This window comes from Carcharhinus amblyrhynchos, chromosome 11, assembly GCF_965287045.1.
Source record: "Carcharhinus amblyrhynchos chromosome 11, sCarAmb.v2.hapA, whole genome shotgun sequence".
In the NCBI taxonomy this organism is placed as follows: Eukaryota; Metazoa; Chordata; class Chondrichthyes; order Carcharhiniformes; family Carcharhinidae; genus Carcharhinus; species Carcharhinus amblyrhynchos.
In genome coordinates this window covers 35,716,905-35,732,480 of record NC_137334.1, presented here as the reverse complement: position 1 = coordinate 35,732,480, position 15,576 = coordinate 35,716,905, and the positions used below count along the sequence as shown (strand labels likewise).

Here is a 15,576-nt window from a genome sequence, read left to right as displayed (position 1 = left end):
TTTGCGTGTTTTTAGCCTGCCCCACCTCCAAGTTATTATTTGGGGGCCAATGGACCACACCCACCAGCGTCTTCCTCCCCTTGCTGTTCCTTATCTCCACCCATGTAAAATTTTATGTCCTGTAAAATTCAAGACTTATTAATGAAGTAATTTATTATGGCTTGATAAAATGATGCAACAATTCATCATGATCAATTATGGGGAGGGACTAAATCTCCTTGTGAAGTTGGAATGTTTGAGTTTCTTTATTCTTTGTTTTGGTAAATCTACATCTAACCTTATTCTTGCTTGTCAACAGATTATTTCTCCTAGCTAAATATTGTGGTCCTTTTATGTAGGTTTAGCTATTTATGTTTGTACAGTCAAAAGGTTTACATGTGACTTTAGAAATTTCTTTCACTTTACTTGGAGCTTTTGCTACCATGTGAACAGCTCCATATTAGAGAAATTTCTCCTAAAATGGTGAAGAGATGTTGTAAATTGTTTGACAAATTTACAGCCATGTATATATTTCGAACTGAGCTAGGCTTTGAACTGGAATCAATAATTTGTCAAGAACTAATCAAAACTATTTTGTCAATCACTTATCTTGATACTTGACTACAATAGGAATTGTGTAGGTAGAAATTGTTATTGCTATGGATTCATAATTCCAGTGGTGTGATTTTGTTGTTTTATAGTGGCAGATAAAATGGTGGAAAATGTATTTTGTTACTTGCTGTAACCGGACATACATAGTACTAAATTAACAAAATATTTTGTAGAATGATTGGACACTTGGGATGAGATTCTCCCAAAAACATTCTAAGTGTTGAATTTGTGTAAAAACTGGAGTAAATCCTGCTTTTTTTTTAGCATGATTTTCAAAATGAATCTCTCACATTCTGAACACTGCAGAGTGCCTTGGTGTGAATCACTCTAAAAATCTATGGGTGGGGCCTATTCCCGCTGGAGAGGCTGGCAGGATAGTGCTAAGCAGGCCACTGCATGTGCACCGATCTGTCAGAGTGGAGATCAGCGCATACGCAGTAGCCTCGCCCTGCTGGCCTCCTGATCACTGGCCAGGCCTTGTGACCCCTGCATCGCTGCCCCACCCCCTTGGCACTGCCTGGTGGGCATTGCCAGCTTAGCAGTGTCACCCTGGCCCCTAGGGTACCTCCTCCTTACCCTGACCTCCTAAGGGGCCTCAAGGGCCCCTGCTTCACTCCTGTGGGATCAGGTCGCCAACTCCCTGTTAGTAGGGAGCTATTGTAAACCTCGCTGGAGTGAAACATTCCTGGCCGGGGGGGCGGGGGAACACTAGCGAGTCTGGAGAATTCAGACCCTGACCCGATAATGCTGTGTAAAATTTAATTTAAATAATTTATTCAGCTCCTCACTGATTTCTGGCACAGCTGACAGCGCCATAAATCTGGTGCCCGGAAACTCGAAGGCCGTGGCGCCCAGTGGGAAGCCCACTGAATGGCCTCCGCTTGAATCTCCCGGCTAGGAGAATCATCCCCTTGGTTCCCAGAACAGAAATGTAATCTGAAATGGTGGTTCCTCTCCACGAGATTATTGTGTTTGTCCAGTGAGATTTTCATTGCAGCCTCCAGCTTGCGAACAACAAGCTCTCCATCTCTTTCTCAACAAAGACTGTAAGGAAATAATGTAAAGTTTGACATGTACCAAAATGTCCCATTCAGAATGTTTAATAAAATTTCAGGTCCACTTTTAAGGGGTTGCTGTCTTCCCAAACATCTGGAGGGGAATTCTCTGGCCTCTCATTGCATGTTTCTTGGCAGTGGGAGGTAGTGCATTGTTCACTGGCAGCGGATTCTCTGATCCCGCTGCTGTCAATGTGATTTTCCATTGTTGTCGCCCCACTCCACCATGAAATCCATGGGAGGGGCTGCACTCCAGTGTGAATGGTCGGAGATCTCCCCCACCCCCCACGCCATAGTTTTCAGACTAAAATCCATTGCTGAATTGACATACTCCAGAGGTAATTGCAAAACTACATGATGTCCAACATCTGTAAAATAATACTGCCTTGCCCTGATAGAGAGTCAGCTACTTCAAAAGAAAATTCAAAGTATGATTTGTTTTTAATGATGCTTTAGCAAAACTGTTAAACATGAAACTTCTCTTGTTTTAGGGTCGTTATTTACCTTGAAGGTGCAGGTAAATGATGTGGTAACACGTCATTATCTGGATCAGGTCATTGTTGATGTCTTTGTTAACTACACAAAGACTAACTCAGCCCTTACGGAGGATGGTGGAGGAGTTATTTTCAAAGTACCTTATGAGCTTGGCCTTACTCTGACTGTCACAGCACGGAAAGGAGGCTATCTACTAGCATCGCTGCCTTGGAAAACCCGAAGAGTGCCAGGTAAATGTTTGCTTTATAATCCTTCTTCAATTTTAATTACTCTTCCTGTTCTGCTCTATCCTGTCCCTCTGAAGTAACTTCAGAAATAACATGGGCTTTTCTTTCAAAAGATGAGGCAGTGGCACCGATTGCATGCTTATAGGTCCAACCCTGTAATGTCTTGAGTACTGCCCCCTAAAGAGAGGGATTAGAATGAAAGCCTCGTACACTGTTTGCAGCCAACTATACAATACCTGTTGATGCAGTTTCTTTCCCAACTGCTTGAATTGGGAAGAGTTTCGATGGAGAGCCCTTTGACTCACCTTTGAATCCAGCCACCGTGCTACTCCTCCTGGTGGACTGTTGCAGTTGAAGTGGGTGCCACAGTTTCTTGTGACACTGCTGGGACTGGAGAGCTGCCAACTGTCTGGCTGGTGGCTTTGGCAATGGGACATCCTCTTTTATGGGGTTGGAAGCCATGACTTTAGGCAAATAATTGCCCGTGAACCGGGTAATCCAATCATGGCTTTCAGGGCTGGCAGAGGTAGGCTCACCCTTGCCTTTTCAACCAGTGTGAGTTGCAAACAATGTGCAATAGTTTGCATGTTGGAATGCCCTGGCAATACTTTGATTAACGCATTCAATTTTGATTGTTGCACTCTGTGTCTGGAATCTCCTTTATAAAATGTTTAGAAGAGCTTTGGGGTTTTGCTTGAGGACTTCAGCTCCATGTTTTGATCACTAGAATCTACATTGAGGCAATAAAAAAAAAAGTTTTGCAGAGGGCCTTTGATTTAATTGGTGATTTGGTTAAAGCTTTGGAAAGAAACATCAAGATTTTGAACTTTTCATTTTTTTTTGAACAGTTTTAAGTGTTCTTCAAATCAAATCTTGTTCTACTAAACCTTTGCTGTGGAGATTTATTGTGTTATGTTATTTCTACCTTCAGTTTTTGCAGCAGTAACTCTTTCAATGCTTCCACAAAGCCGAGCAAATCTCTGGCTATTTGAAGACACTATTTTAATCACCGGAGGAAAGATTGGTAGGTGGAGTAAATTGTCATTTTTGCTATTTTTTTTCCTCAGTTTATTTTATAATCTTTAACTGTTGTTAACAAAAATATGAAGATGGAGAATATTTGGTGGTGTACTGAAAACATGACTGAATACCTCAAACTGTAAAATAATTATAGTTATAAAAGTTATATTTATGCGTCTTTCCTCTGGAAATTTCTCATTTTGAGTTTTGTTATAAATGTGGGTTTACTGCCAATACCTCCTTGGACTTGGTGGTGTAGAACGCTCCAGGAGATGTTTTGAAGAACTTACATTTATGGGAGTTGACCCCTGCCAGCCTATATGTACTTTTATGATTCAGTGACCCAGAGCTAAAAAAAAATCCTCCTTTTTGATTTGGGTCATTCTTCATTTCTCTTGCATGTGTATCACTTATGTACCTCACAAGGTGGCTAGAATTAATAAATGAGATGAGAGTTTGTTCAAATCCTTAATGTGCCTTATTAAAACAGTATTCACCCAGATGAATCATACGATCTCTACAGTGCAGAAAGAGGCCATCCAGCTCATTTGAGTCTGCACCAACTCTGTGAAAAAGCATCTCACCCAGCCAGGTTACAGGGATAGGTTGGGGGCTGATCTTGAGTAAGATGCTGTTTTGGAGAATTGGTGCAGACTCGATGAGCTGAATGGTCTCCTTCTGCACTGTAAAACTTCTATGGGATGCCAAAGTCCCACATTATCAGCATTGTTCAAAATTCTCAAACACCACAAACTTTATTGTAAGAGGGCAGATTCAATTAGTACTTGTAACAGATGTGCTGGGGAGTAGCTTCATAGCTACTTGGAATCAGGATTTGAGCCTGATCTGGTTGGTAATTGCTGTGTGCCAAAGACAAGAAATGTCTGTCCAGGCTGAGGGCACCAGCTTGCCTTGAGTATCCATTTGGGTAAACACAGCAGTGTGATATACCAAACAGGATACATAGGCCAGGATTCTCCCAGCCTGCTGTGCTACTTGAGTACTACGGCAGGTCGAGAGATGTTCAGCGGCACTTGCGACTGACCAATCACTTTTGAAGTTTATTTATTAGTCACAAGTAAGGCTTACATTACACTGCAATGAAATTACTGTGGAAATCTAGTCGCCAGACTCCGGTGCCTGTTTGGGTAAATGCAACTAACTAGCACGTCTTTCAGACTGTGGGAGGAAACCAGAGTTCCCAGAGGAAACCCACGCAGACACGGAGAGAATGTGCAAACTCCACACAGACAGTGAGCCAAGCTGGAAATCAACCCCAGGCCCCTGGCGCGGTGAGGCAGCAGTGCTAACCATTGTGCTACCGTGCATCTCTGAGGCCGTTATTTTTTTTTGGCATTATCAGCCCCACGCTCGAAATAGGAACGGAGCTAATTACCATATGGAAATAGCATCTTTGGAATGCTGGTGTATTTCTTCTCTCTGTCTGTCTGTCTGTCTCTCTCTCTCTCTCTCTCTCTGTCTCTCTCTTCCCCCCCGCCCCACCACCACCACCACCACCACCAAAACCACCGGGAGACGTTTCCACCAATGGGGTTTATTCCCCAGTGATGGGAAACAGGCATACTTGCCCTGCTGGTGGGAACAGATGCCATTGAGGCCCTCATAGGAGACCAGGGGCAAAGGGGGAGTGCCAGCCAGGCACCCTGGCACTATGCACAGGGCAGTGCCAAGGGGGCAGAACATACTGGGGAGGGGGATTGGGGGGGAAGAGAGAAAGGGGCCCGGTTCCCCATCAGGGTGGAGGGCCAATTTCCCCACTGAGAGATCGGCTAATGTACAGTGGCCTGCTCAGTGCTACCCTGCCAGCCTCTTGAGTGAATGAGGTCCCATTGGCTTGAATCCCTCTGAGGCACTCTGTGATGCAGATAAATACATCCAAAAAACAGGTGGGAAATTCTCACATTTTCCCACCCTTTGGGCACTTAAGTTTTCTTTGGGAGAATCCTAACAATGGTTTTTACCCTGTATTTTAATACTGTGCGGTGTGAAGTAGGAAGCATTTTGTAATTGAAATTATCTTTGTTTAAATCTGATATTTATATCTCTTCACCTGAGCTATCAGAATGAAGTGTTTATTTTAAGGGTATTATTTAATGGTAGCTTGTGAGACACAGACAAGGAGTCACTTTTACAAAGGGGGATTTGTGGTCTTTTCCCTATCCCAACAAAGAAATACATATATAAGCACATTAGAAATAATGATCTCAGCTGAAAGATTTGGTGGAGGGGGAGGGGGCTGCAGAAACACATTAACCCTGAGGACAAGTTGTGAAGCGTATTCAAATTTCAGAAACATTTGCACTGCTTGGTGTGTGCCGGAGGTATAATTGGGACATGACCAGTGGGAATTTGAAATTGGTGAAAGCAGCAAGTGAGGCAGGCCTGTGCTTTAACAGATGGTGTTGTTACAAGGGTGAGACTTGCATTGCGAAATGAAGCAGTTGAATGTTATCAGCAAATAGCACCAAATGCTGCTAGTTTAGTAAGTAAGCTACTCTCCTTGTCTGTTGCTACACTCCGTGTCTGGCTTACTTGATGTTTGAAGTGGCAATTTCAATTATTTATTGATAGTAAGAAAAAGCAGGATAGGAAAATTTCAGCAAGTCTACTAAGCCTGACTGACTCACATTCATGACGCTTGGAGTTCTCATATTAGTGATATAACTCTAATCCTGTTTCATTCACCACCCCCACCTCACACCCAGCTGCCACCCAAAGAGAGGCAAAATACTAGGTTTGTTTGGCGGGGGGAGGGAATTTCCATTTTTCTTTTTCCCCAAACCAGATGATCGAAACTAGACCTGGAGATCACATTGACCAGGCAAATTATATCAGTTAATCCACTCTTGTAGTCTCTTCTCCCAGCTACAAACCAGTCAGACTCCAATTTTAAGCTGTGAAGAGAGTCTGCTCACACTATCAGACGTGCGTTTCAGAGGCTCACTCCCTTCTAGAGAAAGAAAAACCACCTTAACATCTGGCTCTTTCCTACTTGTATGTAGTCCTTAGTCCTCCTCAATCTTTCAAGCTGAAATAAAATGTTAGGAGGCAGGCAATCCAATCCTTTGTTTATTTCATTGTGTTTGAAGATATTTTAGTTTTATTTTGTTTTGTAAATTCTGTACAATCAAGCTGGTATTGACATGTAGACCTTTTTCCCAGTTTAGGATCAGTATTAAAATGAAGAAGTCAGTCGGAAAAATGTAACACGTCTAAGTCAGAAGTGTAAACTAAGGATGGGGTGATGTACTGGAGGCCAGGGTAATATTTCATGAGAGTTTTGCCTTCCTGACAGTTTGACTGTCCTTTCTCCCAGGCTACTGATTAATTGATTAGTACACGTAATGGGCTAAATTGTACACGATCTGTGGAGGAACTGATTGATGAGTGGACGACATATTTCTCATGCTGTCGATGTTCTGTGTTGTAAGACCGAAGAGCAAGTAAATTATTTTGGCTTTATTTAGAGGAAAGTATTTATCACTGTACTCCCAGTGCTTCAGTGCTCTTAAGTCAGAGATACAACTGTAAACATTATATGTCTCATGGTATTCAGTTTCACTGTGTATTAGAGTGAAGACTTGTAGAAGATCTTTTTGTGAAAAAACTGTAAGAGCAGTAAGTTTACAGTATGAAGGGAATATGTCTTTAAATGACTTAATGTAGTTTTTAAATAAGACTAGAAAATATGTAACAATAATGTTAATATTAATTACCAGTCTCACTAAATTTAAAGCAATTGGGCAGCCTATTTCACTGCCAATTATCATCTAATTATGCAACACACATCAGTTTGGGCTGTTCTTTTCCTTACATTTGTTAAGAAGGTTCTTATGTTTTTTAGATGACCGAAGGTACCCGAGTGTCCAGTTTCCAAAGGGATTACTGAGGTTACCGAAGAACACCTATGTTTCTAATCTGACAGCCTATCTCACAGCTCCACAGCCTCCCTGGGGAACAGACAACTTTATCCATACAATGGGGACTTTGATGAACAAATCAAGTAAAGTTTTAATCATTTCTTGCAATCATCATGCTTTGTCTTGTTATTGTTTGTTTTGCCATGGTAATGGTACTCCTAATGCATCTCCACTCCTGTTGTGGTCCTTGGTAAACCTGTAAGTTTCTCTAGGTCTCTTAAATGTCTGCCTGGTTGTGTCTCATTGACTAAGCTGCAATTCTGTGCTCATCCTTCTTTCTGAAATAAAATAAGTCAAGGAAATTATATTGGAAGGCAGCTTTATTACAGCTTCCGAGCAGTAAGTGAAAGGATTCTTTTAAAATTGAGTAAATTAGCAAGCCTGCTGTTCCAATAATTTGTCTTTCCTCTCCCTGTGCAAAAATGCTGCATCTCTGCAGTGACTTAATTGAAGAAATGAGCTAACAATATGGGAAATCGTTACTATCATTGCATTGTGAGGCAGATAGTGAAGATATGGCCAGACATATGGCAGATGAAACTTAATATAGCAGAGTGTGAAGTGATAAGTCATTGTAGGAAGTGTGAGGAGAGGCAATAGAAAATAAAACGTACTAATTCTAAACCAATAGTAGGAACAGAGGGACTTGGAGGTACAATTCGTTGAAAGTGACGGAGCAGATTGAGGAAATGGTTAATAAGACATACGGGGTCCTGAACTTTATAAATAATGGCATAGAGTACAGAAGCAAGGATGCTATAGTGAATCTTTATAAAGTATTGGTTCTGCCTCAACTAGAGTGCTATGTCCAATTTTGGATACCATATTTTAGGAAGGATAAGTCTTTAAGCAGATGCAGAAAAGATTTACAAGAACAGTTCCACGTATAAGAGACCTCAGTTATGTGGATAGATTGGCGAGCTAGGACTTTTTTCATTGAGAAGAGATTTATTAGAGACTGAGGCCTGGACAGAGTAGATAGGGGAAAAACTGATTCCATTGGTAGAAGGGTCAAGAACAAGAGGGTGTGAATTTAAGATGATTGGTAATAGAACCAGAAGCGGCATGAGTAGCAATTCTGGAGTTGCCTGAGTGTGGTGGTCTCTTTTTCTCATGCTATTCAAATTTTAAAAATGGGTTTGGGTCAGTTTAGGCGTGCTCCCCGCGGATGTGGTGGGCCAGTTGGATGTCTTTGGGCATGATGGTGACTCACTTGGCATGGATGGTGCACAGGTTGGTGTCCTCAAAGAGCCCCACCAGGTAAACCTCGCTGGCCTCCTGCAGACAATGATGGCTGAGCTCTCTGTCGGAAACAGATTCAGCTGTGACTTTCAAAAGGCAATTAGATACCTAGCTGAAGTAGAAACATTGCAGAATTATAGTGAAAGGCAGAGTAGAGGGACTAGCTGAAGTTTTTTTTACAGTGAGCCAGCACAGACACAATGAGTGAAATGGCTTCCTGAAATGCTGCTATTCTGTGATTCTGTAAATTAGCCACCTGGAGCTGCTTTTTCGCAATGCTGCCACAGATGGAAATGATAACAGCACATTTTTACCATGGTGACTATTGACAATATAATTCATCCAGTCAATAATCTTGGCGAAAGTATCAGCATGAGTAAGCAGTACTTAAGGTTTTGTATTCTGCCCCAGTGTTTCCACTGTAATTGTCATCTATGGCAATTCCATCTTTGCATTATTCATATATTTTAGTTCTCTTTTCCATTTTTTTCTCCTTTGGAACCCCATTCGACGTATCTCCCTGAATATGTGACTAAGTTAGTTTATCCCTTCTCTCCCTGGCTGTGAAGAAGTTCTTGTTTTGTTTTTGAAGTTTGAGGTTAGAAGCTGTTGATGGGAAGATTGCAGGTACAAACTTCATTCTGTCACTCCAAGTTCACACTAAGTTGTGAAGAAAGAACATGCAATTATTTCTCATCATCTAAAACCCCAGGACATCCCAAACCATTTCACGACCAATTCATCAATGTTGAAACATAGCCAATGTTAGAATACAGGGAAGCACAGCAACCAGTTTGCACACAGTAAAGCCCCACAGACATCAATAAAGATAACTAGTCAGCTAATCAATTTTGTTGATGTTGGTTGTGCAATACATCTTTGCCAAGAAATTGGAAAAAAAACTTTCCTGCTTATTAAATAATGGGATGGGATTTTTTTAATATTCACCAGAACAGGTGGACAGGAGTTTTGGTTTAATGTCTTAACCCAAGGATGGTATCTCTAACAATGCAGCACTTTCGGCTCCACGTGGGAGTGTTACTCTGGATTATTTGCTCAAGGGTCATAGTGGGGAATAAACCATGACCTTCTGGCAAGGAGGCAAGATCCTACCTTAATCTTTGCATTAACACATGTGACTTTTATTAAAATATTACTTTAGAAAATAATTGATGCTAACTCTGATTCATAGATCATTATAATTTTTTTTGTAAATGGTAGCCAATTTTGTTCTGCAAAGTATACTCTTCTGTATATGTATAATTATGCCTTAAAACTATACCTTTCAGAATTTAAAAAGAACTATTGCACAATCAAATAACACTGAGAAAACTATTCAGTAGCCAGGTAAATTCCCTCTCGATGATGGAAACCTAAGAAATTGTTGCTGTTATTTTTTCCCTGACCCCCACCAAGCAGTTTTAGGAACAACAAAATTTCATTTTGTGAGCTTCCCTTTTTAGTTTGGTTGAATGACGAATCCGTATTGACCAGCAAAAACATAATTTTATGTCAGCTTGAATTTGTTTGCTTTCTTTTAACACAGTTCTTAAACAGGAAATGATTTATTGTTGCAGGACTGAAGAGCGTTGAACTGACACCTCTGGCTGCCATTAGTGTTCAGTTGTTTTCTGCTGAAGAAAATGTGAAAGTTGCAGGATCCATCCAAATTACGTTACCTCTTGGACCAACAGATTTAGTGACGCATGCAGATGCTCTTCCAGCCTGGACATTTGACCTCAAAATTGGTACACGAGCAAATTTCACCAACATAATGTTAATTAATATCAACAAATTTTAATAACTGGTAGGAAATGTATTGTCAGTACGCAGAATTGCAAAATCTAGATGTGAAGCTGAGAGACACTACCCATTGGTGAAATGGCCTGTTTTAAGTACATTCACTCAATAGGAGATTATTAAACTGCAGTAGCACAATATTTATTAAGTCCCAGCTGTGGAGCAGATGCTAATTGATTGTAATTTAACTGTACATTGTTTATGAAGTACGAATGAGAAGAACTATTTGGTCCTTTTAGCTCATACTTGTATAGAGACCCTGATTACCTCCTATCCTGCTCTTCATCCCTATACAGTATCCAACTATGTTTTGATTCGCTGAAGATATTTTTTCTCCATTATCCTATTATGAGGACCAATCCAATTAGTGATCACTGTTTGATGAAGGAGTGCCCCCTGCTTTGCTTTGCCTGTTAGTTCTGCATTTGTGGCTTTCATTTGTTGAAAGCCACAAATGGTGTTCAAGGTTAATCGTTTTATTTTCCATTTCTACTTAGACTAGAATTTTCCTTCCATAATGCCTTACGGAGTGCTTGACAAGGAGTTGGAGATGAGGCAGCCTTAAAGACAAGCCTTTCTTCATGCCCTCTGACAACTTGAGCTGAACTCCTCCATGCTACTTGACAGTGTCAGGAAGCTGATTAGCAGGCCTATCAATGCACTCACAATTTTGGTATGCAGTGTGTACTATTTACAAGCTGCACTGAATAAACTCATCCAAGCTCCACCAACAGCACACTCTACTGGAATTCTCTGCCCGTTGAAGTGGTGGAGGCTGCCTCGCTAAATATTTTTAAGAAGCGGGTTGATGGGTTCTTGATAAGAGAGGGGATTAAGGGTTATGGGGAGAGGGCGGGAAAGTGGAACTGAGCCACGACAGATCAGCCATAATCTTATTGAATGGCGGGGCAGGCTCGAAGGGCTAGATGGCCTACTCCTGCTCCTATTTCTTATGTTCTTATGTACACCTCTGACATTTAGCATCTAGGAGGGTAAAGGCAGCAGATGCATAAAAGAAACCTGGAATTCCCTTCCAACAGCACTGTGAGTATACTTACAGCAGATAGACTGCAGTGGTTCAATCATGTGGCTCACCTGCCACTTAAAGGCAACAGGGGAGGAGCAACAAATGCTGATTTTTGCCAGTGACATTCACATCCCATGAAATGATTAATAAAATGCCGATCAACACAACTGTACACTGCCCCATCAAGGCCTTTATCTGGCCTTCTGCTGCAGAATTTGCCTGTCACTTTGCTTTCTCGTGAGCTGGTAAATGGATTTTTTTAACCTCTGGCTGGGCTATAATCCAGTCATGCCCACGTGACTCACCATATGCACTTCCCAATTGCCGAATAGCGTCCATGGTATGTGCAGTATCAGAGCTGAGGGCTGTATCTTGGCGGGAAGACTGGCTAAGGCTACCGGGGGGACTTTAAACTAGAAAGGATGGGGGGAGGGAATTGTGATGGGGAAACTGGGACAGAGGAGTTTAGCTCCCAGGTAGGGGAGGACCGCAGGCAGTATGGGGGGGAGGTTAGACAGGGGGTGGAGAAGGGAAATGCCCAGACTGAGGGGGTGAAGTGTATATATTTTAATGCAAGGAGTGTAGTGAATAAGGTAGATGAGCTTAGGGCGTGGATTGCTGCTTGGGATTGTGATGTGGTGGCCATTACGGAGACTTGGATGTCTCAGGGACAGGACTGGGTACTTCAGGTGCCAGGTTTCAGATGCTTCAGGAAGGACAGGGAGGATGGCAGAAGAGGTGGTGGAGTGGCACTGTTGATCAGGGACAGTGTCATGGCTGCAGAGAAAGAGGATGCCTTGGAGGGACTATCTACAGAGTCTCTGTGGGTGGAAGTTACGAACAGCAAAGGGTCAAAAACTTTGCTGGGTGTATTCTACAGGCCACCCAATAGTGACAGGGAAGTTGAAGTGCAGGTAGGGAAACAGATTCTGGAGAAATGTATTAATAACAGAGTTGTCGTGATGGGAGACTTCAATTTCCCAAACGTCGACTGGAGTATCCCTAGGGTAAGGGGTTTGGATGGGGAGGAGTTTGTTAGGTGTGTTCAGGAAGGTTTCCTGACACAGTATGTGGATGAGCCTACGAGGGGAGAGGCTGTACTTGACCTGGTACTGGCGAATGAACCAGGGCAGGTGATGGATCTCTCGGTAGGGGAGCATCTTGGGAATGGTGACCATAATTCTATCTCCTTCACAATTGCATTGGAACGAGATAGGATCAGGCAGGCTAGGAAGGTGTTTGTCTGGAGTAAGGGGAGATACGAAGAAGTCAGGAAGTTACTTGGACAAATAAACTGGAAGGAGGCGTTCTTAGGGAAAAGTACTGAAGGAAGGTGGTGGATATTCAAGGACTGTTTGTCTGGAGCTATGCGTGACAACGTTCCGATGAGACAAGGGGGTTTTGGTAGGTCGAGGGAACCGTGGTGCATGAAGGCTGTGTTGAACCTAGTCAGGAGGAAAGGGAAGGTGTACAAAAGGTTCAGGGAACTCGGAGAGGTTAAGGATCTTGAGGAGTATAAGGACTGTAGAAAGGAGCTTAAAAGGGAAATTAGGAGAGCCAGAAGGGGTCATGAGAAGACCTTGGCGGGTAAGATTAAGGAGAATCCCAAGGCCTTTTATAAATATGTGAAAGGTAAAAGGATGAGAAGAGAAGGGATAGGACCTATAAAAGGTGGAAGGGGTAAGGTCTGTGTGGAACCAGAAGAAATGGCAGAGGTGCTTAATGAGTACTTTGCCTCAGTATTCACGGTGGAAGCTGATCTGGGAGATTTTGCCACAGATTTGCAGCAGATGGAAAAGATTGAGTTTGTGGATATTAAGGTGGAGGATGTATTAGAACTTTTGAATTCTATCAAGATTGATAAGTCGCCGGGACCAGATGGGATATACCCCAGGATACTGTGGGAGGCGAGGGAAGTGATTGCAGAGCCCCTGGCGATGATCTTTGCGTCGTTAATGGAGACGGGAGAGGTTTCGGAAGATTGGAGGATTGCGGATGTAGTCCCTATTTTCAAGAAAGGGAACAGAGATAGCCCGGGAAATTACCGACCGGTGAGTCTGACCTCAGTGGTTGGTAAGCTGATGGAAAGGCTTCTGAGGGACAAGATTTACGACCATTTGGAGAGGTTTGACATGATCAGGAATAGTCAGCATGGATTTGTCAAGGGCAGGTCATGCCTTACGAGCCTTGTTGAGTTCTTCGATAACGTGACTGAACACATTGACGAAGGAAGTGCCGTGGACGTGGTGTACATGGACTTCAGCAAGGCGTTTGATAAGGTCCCCCATGCAAGACTTCTTGAGAAGGTGAGAGGGCATGGGATCCGAGGGCCTTTGGCCTTGTGGATCAAGAACTGGCTTGCCTGCAGAAGGCAGAGAGTGGTTGTGGATGGGTCTTTTTCTGAATGGAGATCAGTCACCAGTGGAGTGCCCCAGGGATCTGTTCTAGGACCCTTGCTGTTTGTCATTTTCATAAATGACCTGGATGAGGAAGTGGAAGGATGGGTAAGTAAGTTCGCTGATGACACGAAGGTCGGTGGTGTTGTGGATGGTCTGGAAGGATGGCAAAAGTTGCAGCAGGACATAAATAGGATGCAGGACTGGGTGGAGAAGTGGCAGATGGACTTCAACGCGGATAAATGCGTAGTCGTCCATTTTGGCAGAACCAACGGGATGAATGAGTACACTATCAAGGGCAGGAGTCTTGGTAGTGTTGAGGAGCAGAAGGATCTTGGGGTCCGGGTCCACAGGACTCTTAAATCGGCCTCGCAGGTGGAAGATGTGGTCAAGAAGGCGTATGGTGTACTGGCCTTCATAAATTGAGGGATTGAGTTTAGGAGTCGGGAGGTAATGCTGCAACTTTATAAGACCCTTGTCAGGCCTCATTTGGAGTACTGTGCGCAGTTCTGGTCGCCTCACTATAGGAAAGACGTAGAAGCTATTGAAAGGGTACAGAGGAGATTTACAAGGATGTTGCCTGGACTGGGAGGCATGCCTTATGAAGTTAAGTTGAGGGAACTGGGTCTCTTTTCCCTGGAGAGACGTAAGTTGAGAGGCGACCTGATAGAGGTTTATAAAATGTTGAGAGGAATAGATAGGGTGGATTCTCAGAGGCTATTTCCCCGGGTTGAAATGGTCGCTACGAGAGGACACAGGTTTAAGGTGCGGGGAGGAAAGTACAGAAGTGATGTTAGGGGTAAGTTTTTCACTCAGAGGGTGGTGAGTGAATGGCTGCCGTCAGTGGTGGTGGAGGCGAACTCGCTGGGGTCTTTTAAAAGACTTCTGGATGAGTATATGGGGTTTTATGGGATTGGGGGTTATAGATAGGAGTTGATGTGATCGGCGCAACTCGTGGGCCGAAGGGCCTGTTTGTGCTGTAGTGTTCTATGTTCTATGTTCTAAGTGATGAATCTTCTCATCTGTTCTGTGCTGCAGCTTTCTCTCTTACTCCTGGGTGGGCAGTTCTAAAATGCTGGAAAGCAGCTTTGCGAGGGAAAGGTGTTCAGAATAAGAAGCATGGAGCTTGCTCAACGTTGCTGACTGCAGGTTGAGGATATGCTGGCAGTGAGAAGGGTCCTAAGGAAAAATGATCCTCAATATTCTTAGTGATGCTGAATACCACCGGCCATGTCACAGTCAAAGTCAAGATGCTAAGAGTGATCTCCTGTACAGGGCTGAGGAGATGTACATGTTTTTGTACTGCCTTCTTCTAGTGTGAAGAAAAGCGGACAGAATGCTAATGATTATGTAACAGTGGGGCAATCTTACCCTTACCAAAAAAATTCTAAGTGCCAAACAAATGTGAAAATAGGAGAGAATCACACCCTTATGTGACGAGAGAAAAATTTAAATCTTATGCCACTTCGAGGAAAAAATGAAGCTAAGTGTGATTTGTGCCAGTAGGGGGAGTTGACGGAGTCTGTTCACGCCAGGAAGCTGGCTGCTGAATGATAGAGGGCGCCTTTGTGCATGATCTCCCAGTGCACTGTGTAAAGTATATACCCCCCCCACCTCCCAGCTAATCATGGCCCCAGTTCATGGGGTATATTGAGCAGTATGAGAAGCTGTTCATCGGCAGGAGAATGGTAGGAAGCAGGAAAGACCTGTTAGATTAAACTGCACTTATTTCAATGCAAGAGGGCTGACAGATAAGAGTGATGAATTCCGGGCATAGATCGG

The 15,576-nt window shown here is 43.1% G+C and overlaps 1 protein-coding gene across 2 annotated transcripts in view; it reads left to right on the top strand.

The window, feature by feature from the left end:
* The window catches only part of fam171b (family with sequence similarity 171 member B), a 57,145-nt gene that overhangs the window by 22,631 nt on the left and 18,938 nt on the right, over positions 1 to 15,576 (top strand). For both annotated transcript variants that reach the window (XM_080198853.1, XM_080198854.1), the window contains 4 exons: positions 2,138 to 2,371; positions 3,300 to 3,392; positions 7,254 to 7,412; positions 10,149 to 10,319. In XM_080198853.1, coding sequence (XP_080054979.1) covers positions 2,138 to 2,371; positions 3,300 to 3,392; positions 7,254 to 7,412; positions 10,149 to 10,319 — 657 coding nt within the window. The remainder of the gene's footprint in view (positions 1 to 2,137; positions 2,372 to 3,299; positions 3,393 to 7,253; positions 7,413 to 10,148; positions 10,320 to 15,576) is intronic.